The 19,535-nt window shown below is 40.1% G+C and overlaps 1 protein-coding gene across 2 annotated transcripts; it reads left to right on the forward strand.

Annotated features, from left to right (window-relative positions):
* The first annotated feature begins 1,679 nt into the window (after positions 1-1,679).
* Positions 1,680-18,716, forward strand: API5 (apoptosis inhibitor 5). 2 transcript variants are annotated; one of them, XM_021533218.4, is made up of 14 exons: positions 1,680-1,853; positions 5,355-5,516; positions 6,285-6,378; positions 7,361-7,426; positions 7,785-7,936; positions 9,278-9,484; positions 9,914-10,018; positions 10,703-10,792; positions 11,369-11,550; positions 12,742-12,835; positions 13,339-13,395; positions 14,420-14,496; positions 14,833-14,969; positions 16,559-18,716. In XM_021533218.4, the coding sequence occupies exons 1-14, from the start codon at positions 1,785-1,787 to the stop codon at positions 16,636-16,638; spliced, it is 1,572 nt and encodes a 523-aa protein (XP_021388893.1). In that variant the 5' UTR covers positions 1,680-1,784; the 3' UTR covers positions 16,639-18,716. The 2 variants fall into 2 exon arrangements, with proteins under 2 accessions (XP_021388893.1, XP_085436350.1); XM_085580224.1 differs by lacking the exon at positions 1,680-1,853 and adding an exon at positions 3,272-3,605.
* Positions 18,717-19,535: the final 819 nt, after the last annotated feature.

The following is a 19,535-nucleotide window of genomic DNA, read 5'->3' on the forward strand; positions in this document are numbered from 1 at the left end:
GAAAAAAAAATCAAACAATTTCTTCAAAACTTGTAACACCATCAGCTTTTCATTTATTTTCCTTTCATATAATAGCTAAAAACTAATGGTGATTAATTTTAAAGAGGTTCATTATAGTAATTGTTATATATATTTCATAAATAGGTGAAAACTAAAGACTAGAAGATTGTTGTCAAGAGAGAAAAAAATTAAATTAATGATGTCAAGAAACAAGGAAGTAACTGAGGAAATAAAATTCCAGGATCAAAGAATGGAAACAGAACAAACCTCAGAGAAAACAATTTTTTTAATGTGGCTCTGAATACCCCTTTTCATTTTGTGTGTTCTCTGTTACAAAGACAATGAGAACAGTTGAATGTATAATTGCCACAGAAGGTTGAAAAGTATAATTCCAAGGCCTAAAATAGATGTTATAAAAATGTGATTAAAATAGTTAGTTGTAACAAATACATAATGCTATCATAGTATTTTATGTTGCTTACCATCCCACCCTGCCAGTTAATCTCCCTGCCATGCAGCCAAAGTCCAACATTGGAGTTTACCTCCCATCACTCTCCAGTGTCTGAAGCACCCCTGCTACAGAATGCAGAGCCGGTCTTTCCCCGAAGGTACACAGCCCCTCTCACAACCATTTTCATTCATGCTCACTTCTTTTTCTCCACAACTGTCATACATGCAACAATGCATAAATGCTACATATTTATCCATGCTTACTATGGAATGTAATCACAGTTTGATAGAGCATTCTTGGCAAATGAAAACCAAGAAAATGAGATAATAAGGCAGCTCCATCTATATAAACACTTCAGCAGGGGAGAGTAAAAGGCAGTTTAATGAGATGCTCGTCTTTCCTCCTTTCTGGACAAGTTGTAGAAGTTCGCCATGGTAGTGCTGATAAAGATGCTTAATGGTGAATTTTAAACTCTGCATTCAGATGCAATGCTGCCTGGAAACTGGTGGAGGACAAGAGATTGACATCTCTTGATATCCACCAGGCTGCCCGAGGAAGTTCTCCAGGTTCTCCTAAGCATGTAGCTCTTTTGTTACATTAAAAATATTTCTTCTCTCATGTTACAGTTTGTTCCCTAAGATTACCCAGCACAGTCTTGTAAGATTACTTCGGTAACTATGATGGCCACAAGAACACAGAGGGGCAGGATGTGGTTAAAGCTCTCTTGGATCTGACAGCAGCCACAAGCTCCCACACTCTCAGTGTGCAGGAATGACACGAACCCACGGGTGGACAGGTAAAGGCACTGCGTCTCAGTTCAAGGGAGGGGAGAAAGATGACTGATGCTGTCACTACTGCCATGGCTAAAACACTGAATAAAAGAGAAAAAGAGGAAGAAGATAAATGATTGATGCTGCTGTACATCCCTGCTGCACGGACTCTGGAGGCAGGGTGAAGCTTCAAAAGCCTCCAACAGCAACCTTCACGCTGCTGGGAAGGATATTCAAGAAAGGTCCAGTGCTTTGCGTAGCTCAGCCTCAGATTCACACCAGGGGAATCCTCTTTGATTTAAGCGCCTGTGCAATTTGCAGGAGGCCGAAGCGCACTGACACCCAAGCAGACGCCGCGGCGCCCCCGGCGGTGCGGCGCCCCCGGCGGTGCAGTGCCCCCGCCCACCGCCAGGCGGCGGCGCGCAGGCGGCGGCGCGCGGCCGCTCGGGACGGGCGCCTCGCTGGTGCTGACGCGCGGCGCGGGCGGGAGCGGCGGCCGGAGCGGCGGCGGCCTCAGTGGCGGGTTCGGTGTTTTGGCGGCTCTGCCCCTTCCCCGCGGCGCCATGCCCACCGTGGAGGAGCTCTACCGCAACTACGGCATCCTGGCGGACGCCACGGAGACGGCGGGCCAGGTGCAGTGAGGCTGCGGCCTGCAAGGCCTCGCTGGGCCTCGGGCTTGCGTAGCGCCGCCGCGGGGAGTTGCGGGCCGAGGCGGGGCGGGCGGGCCGGGTGCCGCCGGAGGGGCTCCTCGCTCGCCGCATGCCGGCCAGCCCCCGGGGCTGTGCTCGGGCTGGCGGCGGCGCGGGCTGGGCGGAACGAGCAGCGCGGCCGCGGATCCGCAAGGAGAGCAGGAGCTCCCGTCGCTTTTGCAGCACCCGCGTCCTGTCGGCAGCTCTCCTTTACATGCGGCCTCTCGTATATTAACCGGTTCTTGGCTAGAGTCAGGCTGTTTTTTCCAAGGGGGCGGGAAGTTTCGCCTGGCGAATTCGGGCCTTGAAGTCTTTGACACCGCACTTGCAGACGCAGCGCGCTTGCAGATCTGGAGGGCGTCTGGGAGGCTGTCTTGCTAAAAAGCTTGCTGAGGGAAAGTGAAGTCTGCTATGGTTTGAAAGCTGCCCGTAGCCCTTTGGTTTTTTCCTTCCTTGAGGCAAGAACGTAAGGTCGACCCTCCCACTGAAGATTTTTTTTCTGTAAAATCTTGGCAAAATCTGCCATTTGTTTATACCATTACTGAATAATTCAAGAGAAGAAGATGACTTGGAATATTACCAACAGAAAATATTATAGCTAGTTGCAATTAGTTTTGGAATTGCATTAGTCCCTCATTTTCCCAAATGGCCCCCTGAAAAAGCAGAATATACTTTTTTTTTTTCCTTATGGCCCTAATGTCAATAAGTAGGAAAGTAGTTTTGCTATATCTATATCTAACCATGGATTTTAAACTAAACGACAACACTGCTATACAATGTCACTTAGAAAGTTCCTTAAGAGAACAAATATTTTGGTGATTGGTTGTGGACAGGGGGATGTTGAAGGTGTTTTGGTTTTTTTTTGTTTTAATTCAGGTCCGTTCACTTTGCTTGTGTAGTTATGCCCTAGTGAAACAAAGCCTCCTTGCAGGCAGTCCAACAAAAACATCACTTCAGAGCCAAAAAGAAAGTGCAAATAAAATGTAGGGAGCTGCAGGGAGAGATGCAGAGTAAAACGTGCTGTTATCTTGCCACTTCAGAAATGCACAGTTCATCTCACTTTGATTCTTGTGAGTATCTTCTCTGAGGAAGGAATGGCCGTCTTAGGAAGAGCAAACTCCAGCATGGTTAAGGAATGCAGCCTGTGACAGGGTAGTTGTGTAAGATGTTCTGAGGGTAAATATAGAGTGGGGATTCCTAAAACACTCTCCCAGCTTTGCCTTTCTCCAGCTTTTGGGTTCCCAGAGGCAGAGGAAGTATCTCTGTAACAAGCATAGCTTGTGAGGTTATTTCTCAGTGAACTTTCCTGACGCTTTGTTGAGCTGAGTGTGCTTCTGGCATATAAAGGTTCTGTGCTAAAACAGTTCATTGTTTTGTTAACCTTTGTGACAAAGCTACCTCTTTGAATTTTTCATTTCATAATCTTGCTTGGTGGCTCCAGTTTCTGCATTCTGAGAAGCCATGAGTTCCTTGTTGATCAGTTCTATCTCACTTAGTCCTTTATTATCTCTTAAAAACGTCATGAACGTGATCTCTTATTGCAAAACGTCACGTCACCGTGTCTCAAATAAAGAAACATTGAGCTTGGGCATGGGGACTACCACAAGTTACGGCATCAAGAGAAGTACTGAGCTTGTAAAACAGTTTCAGCTGAGAAAGGGGCTCAGAGATGAGGTGTCCACAAGTGGAATGAAGGTGAGAAGTTGAAAAAGACTACTAGGAAGCTGGCTGAAAATAGAGGAAGATAAACATTTCTTCATAATGCATTGTGAAACTTGGCACAGGGCACTGCAGAGTATTAATTGACTCAAGAACTAACCTAGAGAAGTTAATGGATGACTGGTCAATTAAGAGGAATTGAAACCAAAGGTCTGGATGCTGTCTCCAGCTTAGGACATTCCTTTGTTACAGAGGGGAAGGGAATGCACAAAACAGAAGGATCACACTGTGTATGTAGTTGCCTGTGGCTTTTCTACAGCATTCCATGCTGCCAGGTACAGATAAAACAGACTCCTGAACTGTATTTTCCCTACATGGTAGGAGTAATTAGCATGCAGGAACACAAATGCAGGGAACACGGGCTACTCTGTTCCATTGCTGCGTGAATGCTTTTTTATATGTATTAAGTTTTATCTACAATAGAACTTGCTCTTAACATGCAGCCTGAGAACCCATGTCTGTACTGGTGTGCGTTTTCATTGCTAGTTTGTGCTGGCTCATTCCTGCCTTTGCTGCTGAGTCCACTGCATTGGCCCAGCTACAGGGTGAACTTGGTGATGATGTGGTTCAGCTGAAAGGCAACTGATTCTTTCACTGCTTATTTTTCATCCAGATCTGTATCCCACTCCAGTTCAGAGTCTGGCAACACAGCTAACAACAAGCTGTAGGGAGTGCTTCAGGAGCATGGGCACTAAATTTTAAAGTGCAGCTTACTTTAGAGGGCATTAATGCAGTGTATGGCTGTGTAAATCAGTGTCTGTGTTTGCTATGGGACAACTTTCATGTGGATTAGTGGTGATACATAGATCTTTGTAGCTCTGGGAAATTTAATGTAAATAAAGCAAAGAAAGTGTCCTGTGCTGTCAGGGTTGGTGTTCAAAGTAGAATAAGCTGTTTTAAGCATTCTTTTTCACAACCATGAGGAAAATTAATCTTAAAAGTTCCTGATTTCCACTAGTATCCTAATAATGCTGACTTCTATTTCACAAACACACAGCTAACCACAACAAAGACTTCAAATGATTTTAAAGTTTTGTTCGTGCAGTCACAGAATCAGAAGCACCTGTGTGATTCTAGTTGGAGCAGCTAGATAAAATTTTACTGTTGTGGAAGTGTTTATTCCTGTATTTGGAATATATATTTCTATATTTAAAACTGGAGGTTTAATCTAGTTTCCTTTTCTTCAAGTGCTGTATTTCATCCCAGGTTAACTACCTGAATAGATATGAGAGATTCTAGGTGAAGTTAACTATCTGAATAGATACCAAAGATACTTTAGCACCCTGTATGTTAATTAGAATTCATGATCCACTGCAGTGGGACAGTTACAGGGAAAGGTAAGATCTACTTCAAAGACAATACACGAGCATACAAAAGGCAGAAATTCCTTGAAAAACTGGCCAAGTTCAGTGGCAGGGATCATGGAATTCCTTGTACTAATCTAATCACAGTGTGCAAGAGGTGTTACCCTTAGGGCTGGCAGCTGGAGCAGTACACGCTTGAACGGACAGGAGCCAGAATAACAGTAAAAGCCAGGCAACAAAGGCAGATATTACCAAATTGGCATGGCTGTATCAGTCTAAGAGAAAACTATATTCCTTTGTAAGAAGCTTGTATAATATGGTTCACTTAAATAGTTTCAGAGAATGGGAGAAAAAATGCTTTCCTTGTTTTGAGAATAACCCAGGATTTTTCCATTTATGTATTCTGGTTTTGTTTTTTCAGCATAAGGATGCCTACCAGGTGATCCTGGATGGTGTGAAAGGAGGTGCCAAGGAGAAGAGACTTGCAGCCCAGTTTATTCCTAAGTTCTTCAAACATTTTCCTGAGCTAGCTGACTCAGCTATCAATGCCCAGTTGGACCTCTGTGAGGATGAAGATGTTTCTGTAAGAATAAGAGCCTTGTAGCAAGTTGATACTTTAAATTTATATTTTGTCTTTTTGTTTAATGGTCTGTGTCTTTTGGGAGAGAAGGGTTGGTCTTTGGGAAACATAAATTTAATTGTATTCTTGTATTTAATTCATTGTGTAATGGTTTGGGAGGATGCATCAGTTTTCATTTATCTTTTTTAGCTCCCACCACTGATCAAAGGAATAGCTCTGTAGAAAGAAACTTAGAGTTTGACTAGCATTCACGTGGTTTCCTATCAAAAGGCACTTTGTGGTAACTGATTCTGATGGATAAATATTGCTGGGACACAGAATCTTGTTTGCACCTGAGAACCACGGGGATGTGATTCTGACTGTTGTGCTTCTTGAGATGCTTCATGCTGGTTCTTTGGTGCTGGTAGCAGCTGTACCTTTGAAGAAGTGTTTCTGTTTATCAGATCTTAAGGCATTTGGACAGATCATGCAAGGATTTTTTTCAGTGTTGGGAACCAACCCTAGAGTTTATCCCTGCCATTTGCACAACTGTAGAACTGTCAGCAAATAAAACTCCTTAACACATATTCCAGCCTTTATACTGTCGATCCTATGAATGATTTTGTGAACAAAAGTGCTGTTTGAATTTGATTTTTCTCCAGTGCTGCCTAGCTCTAAGAAAAGAAATTTTTTTTCTTCATAATCATGTCAAAATAGGGGGATTTGGGGTGTTGTGTAATTCCTGAAATTTTAAAATTTTTTAAATTTCTACATTATTGACAATTTTGACAGATCCGTCGACAAGCAATCAAGGAATTGCCTCAGTTTGCCACTGGAGATAATCTTCCTCGGGTAGCAGACATACTGACCCAGCTTCTGCAGTCAGGTAAGAGACACACTCTGGCTGATCTCCTCATGGCACACCTAAATATGGATACAGTTTTGATTCTGTAAAACATTTTTCATTGATTCATAATTTATCCCAGCGCTATTCATGTCCTTCTTGTGTTTTCTCCTGTTTTGTATTTGCTGTACAGTTAGGCTGAAAGGGCACTAATTATTCTAATTGAAACAAAAAATCCTTGTTTTAAATAAAATAATTTTTTTAATTCAAGTTCTCTGAAAGCATCTGTAGAAAAAGGCAAGGGGGGTAACCTTCCAGTTATGGACTGCAGCAAATTTGTTTCTGAAAAAGAGTTACTGAATTTCTGATCCAGTTTCTAGAACCTGAAACGGCCTGAGGGCATTTTGTTCTATACAGTTGTATTTTTGGTGCAAAATAAATATTTTTGGGGTAAATTCAGGATTTAATATACATTTAATCTCAGTAAGTTATAAAGTACTAAATATTAGGTGTTCAAACTTCCATTAAAACTGCATGGTTAAGACTCTGGGCTTCTCAAGAAGATAGATTTTGGGTTGGGTTTTTTGAGATTTCTGTGTTTCTCCATTTAGTTTAAGAGAGAAAAAGTTCCTGCCACATATAATACTGTAAATACTGTAAATTAATTAAGAGTTTAAAAATAAAAAGGTATTTTACAAAAATTAAGTGAAAGTTAGTTTATTAAAATAACTAAACATATAGATTAATAACTTCCCTTAAAGTTTTCAGTCCTAGCAAGTTTTAAGGTTTAGTTTTGACAGGGAGACTAAAGTGATAAATAGCTTTATTTTTTTTTTTTTGCTTCCAGCTTCCATAATCATGGTTTTGAACTTCCTCAGTCTCATAGTTTTTAAAAATATAGGTTATGTTGTTTATAGGTAAATGCTGAGGACAGAATACTTCTCATACAGTATTAGCCATTTTGGTTTTCTGCTCTTACCTTTCCATTTCAAGTGTACAGATATTAATTTTTTTCTCTCTCCAGATGATTCTGCAGAATTCAATTTGGTGAACAATGCCTTGCTCAGTATATTTAAGATGGATGCTAAAGGTAAAGGACACATTTTTATATACATGGCTTTTATTAATACTTTTCAGTCTGTAGTAGTATGAGAACAGGACTCAATTTTTATCTTCTTAGTACAGTGCAAAAGTGAGACACACACTAATTGTTTGGTTTTGTAAACAGTACTGAACTTTATAATTGTGTATCTGAATTACACAGACTAATAAAAGAGTGTGAATTTTTATTTCAAGATATATGAAAATTGTAATTTAAAAAAATAGTATGGCAGTTATTTTAAAATGTGTTGTGGAATCTTAAAAGGAGGAACTTCTTCCTTCTGTGTAAAAGGTCCAGGTCATAACTTCTAAAATAATTGTTGTTATCCAATTTATTTTCCATTCAGGGACTTTGGGAGGTTTATTCAGTCAGATTCTTCAGGGAGAGGATATTGTGAGAGAGAGAGCCATTAAGTTCCTTTCTACAAAACTGAAAACCTTACCAGAGGAAGTGATGACAAAGGAGGTGGAGGAGTTCATATTGGCTGAATCAAAGAAGGTGAGCATCTGATTCCAGTTCAAACTCAAGTATTGTTCAACCATCCCTTATCATTGATGTTGCTTTGGAGGTCTGTTTGAGCATTTTACAAATCTGGTCTTGTAGTTAACCTATTCTGATACACTCCAAAGTTTGCAGCATTTTTTTGTGGTAATGTTAAAATCATGTCTCTTCTAATTTTGTAAGAGTGAGTTTGATTAGAATTGCACCTAATTGTTCACATTGGAAAGGGTCTTTGAGAGATTGATCAGCTCAGTGAATTATGCTCAGCTGAATTCTGATCAGACTTCCTCATGCTTTTTCTAGTTGGGTTTTGAAAACCTCTAATGAAGGACAGTTCCTATACTTTCTGAGCAACCAGCTTCAATGTTCAATTGTCCTCAAGAGATCTTTTTTTTCCCCTCTATCGAGTTGAAACCTCCCCTTTTAACTTTGAGTTATTGTTTCATTCTGATCATATCCACCTCATCAAAGAACCTGGCTGCTATGGGTGATGTCTTGCTCTGAAGTGTAGGAAGATAAGTTTGTTTGCCCCACCCACACAGCTCTCTTTTTTTAGGCTGGAAAAGCCTGATTGCTTTAGGTTTTCGTCACAGCTCATGTGTTCTAGACACAGATAACCTTGTTGATTTGCCTTCCTAAAGCTTATCAAGCACTTCCTCATACAGGAGAGCCCAACACTAGGTGCAGTATTCCACATTTGGTCAGATGATGGCCCAGCCAAGGACCTGTTGGACCCAGCCAATTCTCTGTCCTTTTTGTTTTCTTTAGTCTGTGCTCTTGTCCTTAGCCCAGAACACTGCTTTTCACCCAAGGTATGGTACTGTCACTTGTGTTTAGCCTGCTGTCACCCAGAACCCTCAGTCTTCTCAGCAGAGCAGTTCCCCAGCCAGTCAGTCCCCTACCAGTGCTGATGCAGGGAAGTTAGTTCATCCCAGGTGCAGGACTTGGCATTTGTCTTTGTGGAATCTTAGGAGATTTCTGTGCATTCCCTAAGCTGAGAAAGATGCAAAGTTTTAAAACAACCGATAATGAGTAGATACTTGTTTAATATTTATTCTGCCTGAAGCATTAGATTTTTGTTAGATAGGAGTTGGTTCTCAATTTAGAGTTTAAAAAACTGTTTCCTGTGCACAACTTGATGACAGTTACTTTGATTTGTAGGTGCATTCAATTATGTTGAATGTTTTCATATGTTACTTCAAACTTCTGTTTTTAAATAACTAAATGGTAAATTAAATGCTAAATATTTGCATACTTTACCTTTTCAAATCCAGTAGGTTTGACTTGGAGGTTTACAAATTGTCACCACAAAAATATGCTTTCTGTTTTTCTGTTAAGGTTCTGGAAGATGTGACAGGCGAGGAGTTTGTTCTGTTCATGAAAATATTGTCTGGATTAAAAAGCTTGCAGACAGTCAGTGGGAGGCAGCAACTGGTGGAGCTGGTAGCTGAACAGGCTGACCTGGAACAAACGTTCAATCCATCAGATACAGACTGTGTGGACAGACTTCTGCAGTGCACCCGGCAGGCAGTACCATTGTTCTCAGTACGTATTTGTTTGCTTTGCATGAGGACTATTGAGGAATACAAATACAAAGATACCTTGTGTTATTCTCTTCTCTTTTCAAATTTAAGATGTTACAGTGAATTACGACAAGATTCTCACATTATTTTGCATGAATTTGGTTATGTCAAGTCTAGTGACCGGCAATTGCAGAGCTTAAGGGCCTATTCTTGGGTTGTAAGCAGTCTGCTTACACAGCTGCTGTTGTGGACATCCTCTGAATTTAGGCTACCTGCAAGGAGGTCTGTCTTAGAAATAAGAGGGAAGTTTAATAAAGCTTTAGGGTACAGCTGTGAGGCAGGCATTTATAATGGTGGAGGGGTGATGGGAGAACAGCATTTAGCCCCTTGAGACTCAGTAATAACATGAATAATGTGTGATGGTTTGTTTGTGGGTTGTTTTTTTTTCCAGAAAAATGTTCATTCCACAAAATTTGTTACTTATTTCTGTGAGCATGTTCTGCCAAACCTCAGCTCTTTGACTACTCTAGTGGAGGGTCTTGATATCCAGTTAGAGGTAAGCCAAAACTAAAATGTCTTCCAAATAGTGAAAAATAACCATCCTAGATAAAGACAGGTATTTTAAAAATCATAAGGTCTTTCCTCCAGTAGTTCTCATTTCTTGGCTTGTAAGAAAAGTAGCTGCACTAGAAAAAACGTTTGCTCTATTGAGGCATGAGTGAGCATTGCCTTTTAAAGCATGTGTCATCTGTCCCAAGCTTTTGAAGCAAGGTAGAATAAGTAGATCAATGTAATAATTTTTATATTACTCTCAATTTTTTTTAAGCACATAGCATTTATTGAAATGATGGTTGCATAGTTTGGGCTAATTTAGCCTCCTAAGGGAGTGGCTTAATGTGTGTAATTTTGTTTACATTAATCAGTGCTATGGCTTCAGTTAGATCTCTGGCTCTCACTTGAAGGTGAGCTGTGCTGCAGATGTGGGAGATTAAGTTTTGTTTACTTGTTGACTAATGCTTGTTGGGATTAGACGCACAAACCTGTGTTTCTCTTTACAGACAGGACAAACAAATTAGTCATGTTCTTCCTCGAATTCCTTCCTGCTGTTTTGGGAGGGGTTTAGTTGTAATAGCTAGCCTCTACTGTGCTAGCCGTAGTGATGTGATAATTGATTTTAGGTTGAATGTTAGCTTGTGTACTTTCAGTTAGCACACAAAAACCTGGCTATCCTTACGTTTAGGTTTTGAAGCTTCTCGCTGAAATGAGTTCATTTTGTGGTGATATGGAAAAGCTTGAATCAAATTTGAAGAAGCTGTTTGATAAATTGCTGGTAAGACTAATTCAATTTTTATTCATGTAAAACACTAAGAAATTAAGTTTTCACCAAAACAAGTTATTATTATGTATTCATCTCTTTATCCTTTTTCTGAAGTGGCTATTTCAGAGACGTTCCAGTTCACTGATAGAAGGTTGAACATAATTTTGCAATTTAAAGCCTTTGTAGATACAGAGCTGTTACCTGAATAATGTTTTTAATCCAGTAAACTCAAGTGTGTTTCTTCTTTTTAATTTTCATAGTCATGAGAGACTCATGCTGATACTATTAAAGACTGTATCTGCACTGACAATTCTAAGCAAATTCATCACTATTTCAGAAGCATTGGTGCAGTACATTATTGCTTCCTGTGGTAGTTGTGCCACCATAGTATTTCCTCTGAGTCGAGTCACAGAAGTGTAGGTAAACAGCTTGCACAGGACTTTATTCAGTACTTCATCCATTAGTATAGAGATGGTGGATACTTCTTAAATTGTTAGCACAGATAAACCATCCAATACAAACACTGTGAAAGACCAGTCAGACAGCATAAAAGTGTCTCATGCATTTGTTTTCCTTTCTGTTCTTCAGGAGTATATGCCACTCCCACCAGAGGAAGCAGAAAATGGGGAGAATGCTGGCAATGAAGAGCCCAAGTTGCAATTCAGTTATGTGGAGTGTTTATTGTATAGCTTCCATCAGCTAGGTCGCAAACTTCCAGACTTCCTCACAGCCAAGCTGAATGCAGAGAAATTGAAAGACTTCAAAATCAGGTAAGTGTTAATGTTCTGGTACAAGGTATTTGTTAAAAAGTTTTAGTGGGGTTCCCCAGGACTCAGGACTGGGGCCTGCCCTATTCAACATTTTTATCAATTACTTGAATGAGGAGATTGGCTGCATTCTCAGTAAGTTTGTGGGCAACACCAAATTGAGTGGGAGTTTTGATCAGCTCAAAGGTAGGAAGATCTGCAGAGGGTTTTGGACAGGTTGAATCGATGAGCTGAGGACAACTGCATGAGATCTAATAAGGTGGAATGCTGGGTCCTGTAGTTGGGTCACAACAAGCCCATGTAGCACTGCAGCTTTGGGCCAGAGTGGCTTGAGAGTAGATCAGCAGAAAGGGGCTTGGAGGTGCTGGTTGACAGCCAGCTGGGTATGAGCCAGCAGTGTGCCCAGGTAGCTAAGAAGGCTAATGGCATCCAGATGTGTATGAAGAATGATACAGATGTGGGCAGCAGGACCAGGACAGTGATTGTCCTGCTGTACTGGGCACTGGTGATGCCTCACCTTGAATGCTATATGTGGTCTCGGGACTGTCACTTCAAAAAGTACATTGAGGCGCTGGAGTGTGTCCAGAGAAGGGCAGTGGACCTGGGGGAGGGTCTGGAGCACAAGTCTCATGAAGAGTGGCTGAGGGAATAGGATCTGTTTAGTCTGGAGAAAAAGAGGCTCAGCTGGGACCTCATTGCCCTCTACAACTGCCTGACTGGAGGTTGTACTGAGGTAGGAGTTGGTCTCTTCTGCCATGTCTCAACTGAAAGGACAAGGAAATGGCCTTATGTTCTACCAGGAAAGGGTCACATTAGATACTAGAGACAAAAATTTTACTAGAAGACTGGTTGGGCACTGGAGTAAGTTGCCCAGGGAGGTAGTGGAATCACTGTCTCAAAGTGTTCATGAGGCATCTGGATGTGGCACTTGGGGGTATGGTTTAGGTGTGATTAGCTGGATTAGCTAATACAGCTAATTAGTTGGATTAGCTGATCCTGTAGGTCTCTTCTAACCTTTCTAATTCTCTGACTCTAAATGTGAATTGTCTGGATGCTAAATCAGATTGATCAGAGACTTACTTTGAGCATTTTTCCTTAAGAGGAAGAAACAAGACTACAGCTTCCCTTTGCTTATGCTTTTATTTCTACAGGACTATGTAAATTTTACTAAGGTATTGCTTTTAAATGTTTTAGGCTACAGTATTTTGCTCGAGGGCTGCAGGTGTATATTCGACAGCTTCGTCTGGCACTTCAAGGAAAAACAGGAGAAGCTTTGAAAACAGAGGAGGTAAGAATTGTTTGGGAATTCAGATTTTTCTAATTGACCCTACTGAAAGAACCATTGGCACATATTAACAGGCTGCAGTTTTAAGTGTGCAAGTAGATTAAGGGAATAATAGAGCTAACATTATTGCAAGTGCATGTCACCTTATGCTACATTTTGCAAGTGAAGATGTTCTAGTTTCAACTTTCAGCTGCTTGCTGCAGCCACATCTGTTTGGTTTAATTGTGCTCTGTGCTTTGTTTGGAAGGGGAAATTTTCATATGTTGAGCAAAAAAAAAAAAAACCACAGTGGGACTACACTGGAACATTAAAAGCAACTAGTTAGTGTGGAACTACAAGAATCTTAAAAGCAGCTATCATAAAAACTTGGAAGTGTACACACCTTTTACTATCACTGTTACTTATAGAAATTAACTAGGAAGAGCAGTGAGTTTGATGTTATAACTTCATGTAATGCAGTTGGCATCAAGCTGCTAGATGCTCATTGTTGTCTGTTTTTTTTACAGAACAAGATTAAAGTGGTTGCCTTGAAAATAACCAATAACATTAATGTTTTAATCAAGGTAAGTCCTTACATTATGAATTACTAAATTCCCACTGCAGAGTAAGCTATGCAGAAGAAAAGAGTAGATTCAAACCAAGTTGTTATGTATTACTGTGTTGGTGGTAGCCAGCTCAAAGTTCGTGCTGCTTTACTTTTTCTGAAGAGAGGTGGATCTTGCTGATTGTGCTAGCAGCTTAGCTTTTGCTGCTAATTGTCTTGGGTATGTGGACACACTTTCTTGCAGCACTAGTTGTCCCCAGGAAAAGGCCACCTTGCTTCTTTAGGGGTCTCTGGATTTTCTTGTCATTTCCCTTTCCTGTAGTGTCAGTGGGGAGTACAGATTAGTTCACAGAGGTGCAAGGAGATATAAAGGAGGGAGGAGGCAAAGCAAGCTCCTGTACAGAACCTGTTTCTCCAAAACACCTAGAAGAGATGGGCTGCAAGAAAGACTTTCATCTGGAGCCCATGAAACCATTCTGATTTCTTCTAAGCCCATTTTCCTCTCTTCCTTCATTCTCACTTCCCACAATAAACCAAAAACTTGGCCCACCATATTGAGAAGCCTATCTTGTACCATCATAGGGATATCAGATGTCTTCCAGCAGGAGTCACTATAGTTCATTGTAAGATGCTTGATGTGCACAGGAAAGGAGAGAAAGCCTGGGCTTTCTGTGTAGATGCCCCATTCCTTGAAACATCCAAAGCTGGATTAGATGGTCTGAGCAACCTCATCTAGTGGAAGATGTCCCTGCTCATTGCAGGGTCATTGAAGTATATGGTATTTAAACATCCCTTCCAACCCAAACTAGTCTATAATTCTGTATTTGCTCAGTGTAAGACACTATTGTGCTAAGATAAATCCTACTTGAATTTCCTAGTAAAAGCAGCCAGATAAGGCAGTATTCTACTGCCTTCTCTTTCTGCCATGGGACTAAAGGATTTAAAATTATTGGAGAGTAGTGGTTATTTTGGAGTCTCAATAAATAGCTAAAATTTTGAAGTGCAGTCGACATAAATTTAACTGTCCAATTCTGTATCCATAGGATCTCTTCCACATTCCTCCTTCTTACAAAAGTACAGTTACATTGTCCTGGAAACCAGTACAGAAGGCAGATGCAAGGTAAGAGTTCTTCATACAATAAAAGAAAACAGTGGAGTTCATTTTGTAAAAAGTAAAAATTAATCTCCCAGGCTGTGTCTGTACAATACAGACAGCATGTGAGCTAAAAGTTTCACATCAAAAATAACACCCATGCTGTGGCTATGGAGTGATGCTTTTAGTCTTGCTTTAGGGATACTAAAGACAATCAGCTGAAGGCTCTTTTGAGATACTGTTGTCCAGGGCATCATCATTGGCTGCTGCTGTCTTCCAGTGGCTAATCTTTGTTGCTGAGCTACTATTACTGTACTTGTCACCATAGGGGTGTAATGATATGTTTTTGTTTTATTCTGTCAGTCAAAAGAGAGCAAGTGAAGATACAACCTCAAGTTCACCCCCAAAGAAAGCTTCAGCAGGACCAAAAAGGGATGCCAGGCAAATATATAATCCTCCCAGTGGAAAATACAGCAGTAACCTGGGTAGTTTTTCTTACGGTAAGTTAGGCAGCTTGGAAAAACTTTGTCTAGTGACAGTTGTGTCTTGGGGTGCGGCAAATAAATATCACATTCATGGAAGATCAAATTCTACTCTCATGAATTTTTGTTTGTGATGTTCCTAGCTGTTGATGTATTGCAGTGTTTGAATGTTACCAGCCTATGACTTAGGTAATTTGCAAGTTAGTTTTAACAGTGTTTTAATACCTAGAGTTAGTAATTGAACAGTTGTGTTCCCTGTTATGACACACAGTGCACCAGTTTCCCATTGAACAGGCCAGTTGCAGCAAATGGCAGTGCTGGGTCACCTCCTGTCATACGACTGGACCTGTGCTGCATTCCTAATACAGCCACTGCTGATGTTGCAGACCTGATCGGGAAGCTCTGGGAATCGCCGGGTTCACTGTGCATGCACACAGTTACGACCTCATGCTCCCAGGCACACTGAATCTGCCTTTCTGCAAGTCATATTTTTGGGTGAAGCTCAAGAGCGGCTGCAGACTGAATGAGTAGGACCAGCAATGGCAGCAGCTCATTCCTGTCTTTCCTGTAGGCCCATTGGTCCTACCTCTGGCAAGTAAAGAGTCTTGCTATGACAAATTGTCACCCACACCCATGGGTTGAAAAACTATTATAAAGCTTTGGCAGATACATAAAGCAAAGAGAAGAGATAACACCATCTGAAAATTTCTTATTCTGGACTTCAGGTGACACACCTGTGTCTTTCAAGATAAGCTTGTAATCCTGCAAGTCTAAAGATTGGGAAGCTTTCAACTAAAAATGTTTTATTGCTTGCTGCTGTTTCTTGTTAGTGAGATGCTTCAGCCTCATCAGTCAGCTTCTGATTTCTATGGCCTTTAAAACCAGCATGCAGTTCTCTCTGTAGATTAATAGAAACTGTATTTTAAGACTGTACATGAAGAAAAATCATGAAAGGGGAATGAGGGTTTGGTACATCTTCAAACAAATCCAGATAAACTATATAAACTTATTAGAGTTTGTATTGTTGGGGATTTTTTGGCTGTGATCAGATATGTTCTTAACAAAGAGAAATGAAAAATTTTCTACAGTATGCAAATACTTTGTGTGGTATCTCTTCATCTCTAGTTATGATTTGTAAATGAATGACGATATCAGCCCCAGAAAAAAGAATAATATGCTGGTGATAACTTTAGGATAGGGAAGGACAGGTAGAAAGACAAAGTTCTGGTTTTCCGTAATTGTATAAAATCACTAGTAGCAAGTCAGACTGACACCTCAAGGTTAATATTGTGTTATTGAACAGGAGGAAGAGCTAGGCAGCCAGTTTTCAATTCTGTGGTGATGGATTGGCCCAAATATAGTCCTAAATTACAGGGACTGTTATGTATCACAGTATTAGTATGCAGAAAGGCTGCACTTAATTTGGATGGACTCATTCTCCTGACCTCCTTTTAAAATTAGTGGGGTCCGTTTTCCATCAGAAAATAACTCGGCAATCTCGTGGTCCATAAGCAGGCATAGCCTCAGAGACGTCCAGATCCCGCTATTCAGTTTGGATCTGTATACAACATAAAACCTGCCTGAAAAGTTTCAACTCTTTGTTTCAGAACAAAGAGGTGGTTTCCGGGGTGGACGAGGAAGAGGCTGGGGAGGACGTGGCAATCGCAGCCGAGGAAGAATCTACTGAGAAGACTGCTAAATCTTCCATGCCCCTGAAGGGCTAAAGTGAAAGTGCTACTCAGCAAGTTTGCTTGGAGCATTGTTTTCTTCAAGGACTGCCTTCCATTGGGACTGATTAAATGTTCTTTATATCTTTGTATGTATGATCTACTTTTCTAACGGACTACAACTTGTCCATAGTGAAATTACAACTGTATTTTTGGATGCTTACAGTCAGCAGTTTTGGGTTCTTACTTTTGAAGTGTCTTCAAGATTCAAAATTGGAAAAGAGCATAGATGTTTCATCAAAAGCTGGATCTTGACAGTTTGTATATTAACCTAAAAGTCAGCTACAGCATAACAGAAATATATAATTGAGTTTATGTATTAAGTAATGGACAGGAAAGGCATGACAACAGAGATAATGTGTTAGATAAGCTTAGCAGCTGAAGTAATCCTTTCCTCATCTGTAGCCATATTTTGCAATATGTGGAGAAGAGTACCATTGTTAAATTTGCTTTGATTTACTTTCTTTAATTGAATTGAATGAAATATATGTTGGTTTTTTAAAGTTTGCAACATGGCTGGAAATCTGTTCTGCTTGTAGCATGAAGCAATCTCATTACTTAGAGATGTGGAGAACATGGTGTTTTTTGGTTTGCACATCTTACTCTTCTCCGTGCATTGTAATGCAAAAGTGATGTTTTGAAAATTAATTTTTAATGTTTAATATTAATATGTGCACATAGTTACGCCGTAAAATCTCAGTAAATGAATAGCATAAAAAACCAAAACAATAAATGACGAATTATTTCAGGAATGATTAAAGACTGATGCAGTGATTAAGCTTCCTAGACTGGAGCTAGACCATAGGTGTTTCTGGCTCTTTTCTGTTTTATGCAGATTTTTGGATTAGTTGGCACTTGAGGGTGGGCTGGTTGGTTGGTTTTTCTTGTTTTGTGATTTTTTTGTGTGTGTGTGTTTTGGTTCTTTTTTTTAACCAATAGTTGCATTTAAAAATATATAAATAAAATTGTATTTTGGGTAACATTGAAAAATTCCAGCTACGTAGTTTGATTCAGGGGAAAAGTTAACAATTCCATGCTATTTTTTTTCATAGCAACTTGAGATTTTTATTTACTGGTGTGCACCCAGAAAATACAATGTAAGAGCACAATGCTTTTTTTTTAAATTCTCACCACTCAAAATTTTAACTTCTCAGGTCATTCAACATTGTAAAAGAATCAGGATATAGTAAAAAGAAGTCAAAACAGGAGAAGAATTTTAATTAAGTGTTCCAGAGCATGTTGATGTAAAATACCTTAGGCTTTAGAAGAGTGAATAATACTTCTTATCCTCCTTTTTTTTGGCCCAGCGATATCCACAGAAGGTGATGTCTCCCCACCCTAGTTCCATTTGTATTTGCTTGTGAATCTGATTCAGGTGTTTTCATTAACACTCTTTAATATTTATCACTACAATCAGAAGGCCAGAATACCAAAATTATGTCAAAGTTAGAAATATTGTTGAGGATGCTAAATTCAAAGTCTGTTTTTGCTTAACTCTGGAACAGTAGGTAGGAAACTTTGGACATTCCAGGACATGTGAGCTGACTTTGGATTTCTCATTACATGCCAGCTGCTAAACTCTGATTTTGCATTAAAACCATGAAACTTGGCAAAAAGCTTTGAAGGAGAAATTTGTGAGGTCAAAATGTCACTCTGAAAATAGGCACTAGATATGTAATAAGCTTCTATTGGGAGGAAGAAAAAGGAAAAAGAAAAGACATTTTGCACTTGTAGCTATAATTGGTATTTTGAGGGGATTTAATAATGTAATCCCTAAAGCCTAAACACAGCTTGTATTTAGACTAGTAACTAGGTACTAGCAGCTTCTATTCTCACTGAATTTTGAGTGAGTTTTCTTTGTGTGACTCCTGTATTTCAGAGGTGATGTGCAAAGCTCTTGTGGCCTCAGAAGTCGCTATTTTCCCCAGTTTCCTATATAATTTTAACATAGTGAGTTCTTGTGGAAACATCTGTTTACCATCTTGTTGAATTGTAAATGTTCCCTTACAGCTTTGGAATAAATTCATTTTGTAATTTTGTTTGGCTCATTGTTTCACAGTTACTCTTCAGTATTTTGTCACCTTAGTAAAAGAAGTTCTGTGGTACCTTTTTGTTGTAGTTCAGTTACTCCTTAGGTTGCTGTAGATGCAGAAAGCTGTTTACCACTAAAGAATGGATCATAATAAGACTGCATTACCTGTTTCAAGTTTTAAGTAATTCAAATGCAGAATTTTGAGGGAGAATTTAAATATATCAGCAAAAGTTGCATGTTTACATCTTATCTGGAAATTCGGTGAAAAGGAGTCAGTCATTGGTCTTACTCAAACTCCTGGACCTGACAGTGTGATACAGTTTGTTAGTACCTTAGGAGAGGAAAGCTAATGTCTACAAACAATGTGATGGATGAAGGTGTGAAATGGGTCCCGATGTCTCTCCTAACTTTGGGCAGCAGGTTTGTTGCAGAGCCCGGACAGCCTGGCTCCTGAAACAGACAAGGGTCTGTACAAGCCTGAGTTTTTGAGTTTTGGGATAAAATGGTAGGCTCAAGGGAGGAATATGTGCAAGGCAGTTTGGGAAGGCTGCACCTTCCTGGTGCCTCAGCCAGTGGGGAAAGGAAGAGGGCAACATGCAGCCAGTTTAGGATAAAAGGAGCCTGCACCCTCCAAAATCCCAAAACTCCACAGCTGTGCCTCAGTGGACTCTCTCCTCTTACTGGAATAAAGTTACAGGACTCCTCTGCCTCCTTTTTGGATATAAATCTCTGACATTTGTGGATTTTCCTGGCATTTATAATAAAGCAAGAGCCACTTGGAAGGGCAGCCTAGGGTTTTTTGTGGAACCTAATACACCTGAGTTG

The sequence above is a fragment of the Lonchura striata genome, chromosome 5 (assembly GCF_050655825.1).
Source record: "Lonchura striata isolate lonStrDom1 chromosome 5, ASM5065582v1, whole genome shotgun sequence".
NCBI classification, from domain to species: Eukaryota; Metazoa; Chordata; class Aves; order Passeriformes; family Estrildidae; genus Lonchura; species Lonchura striata.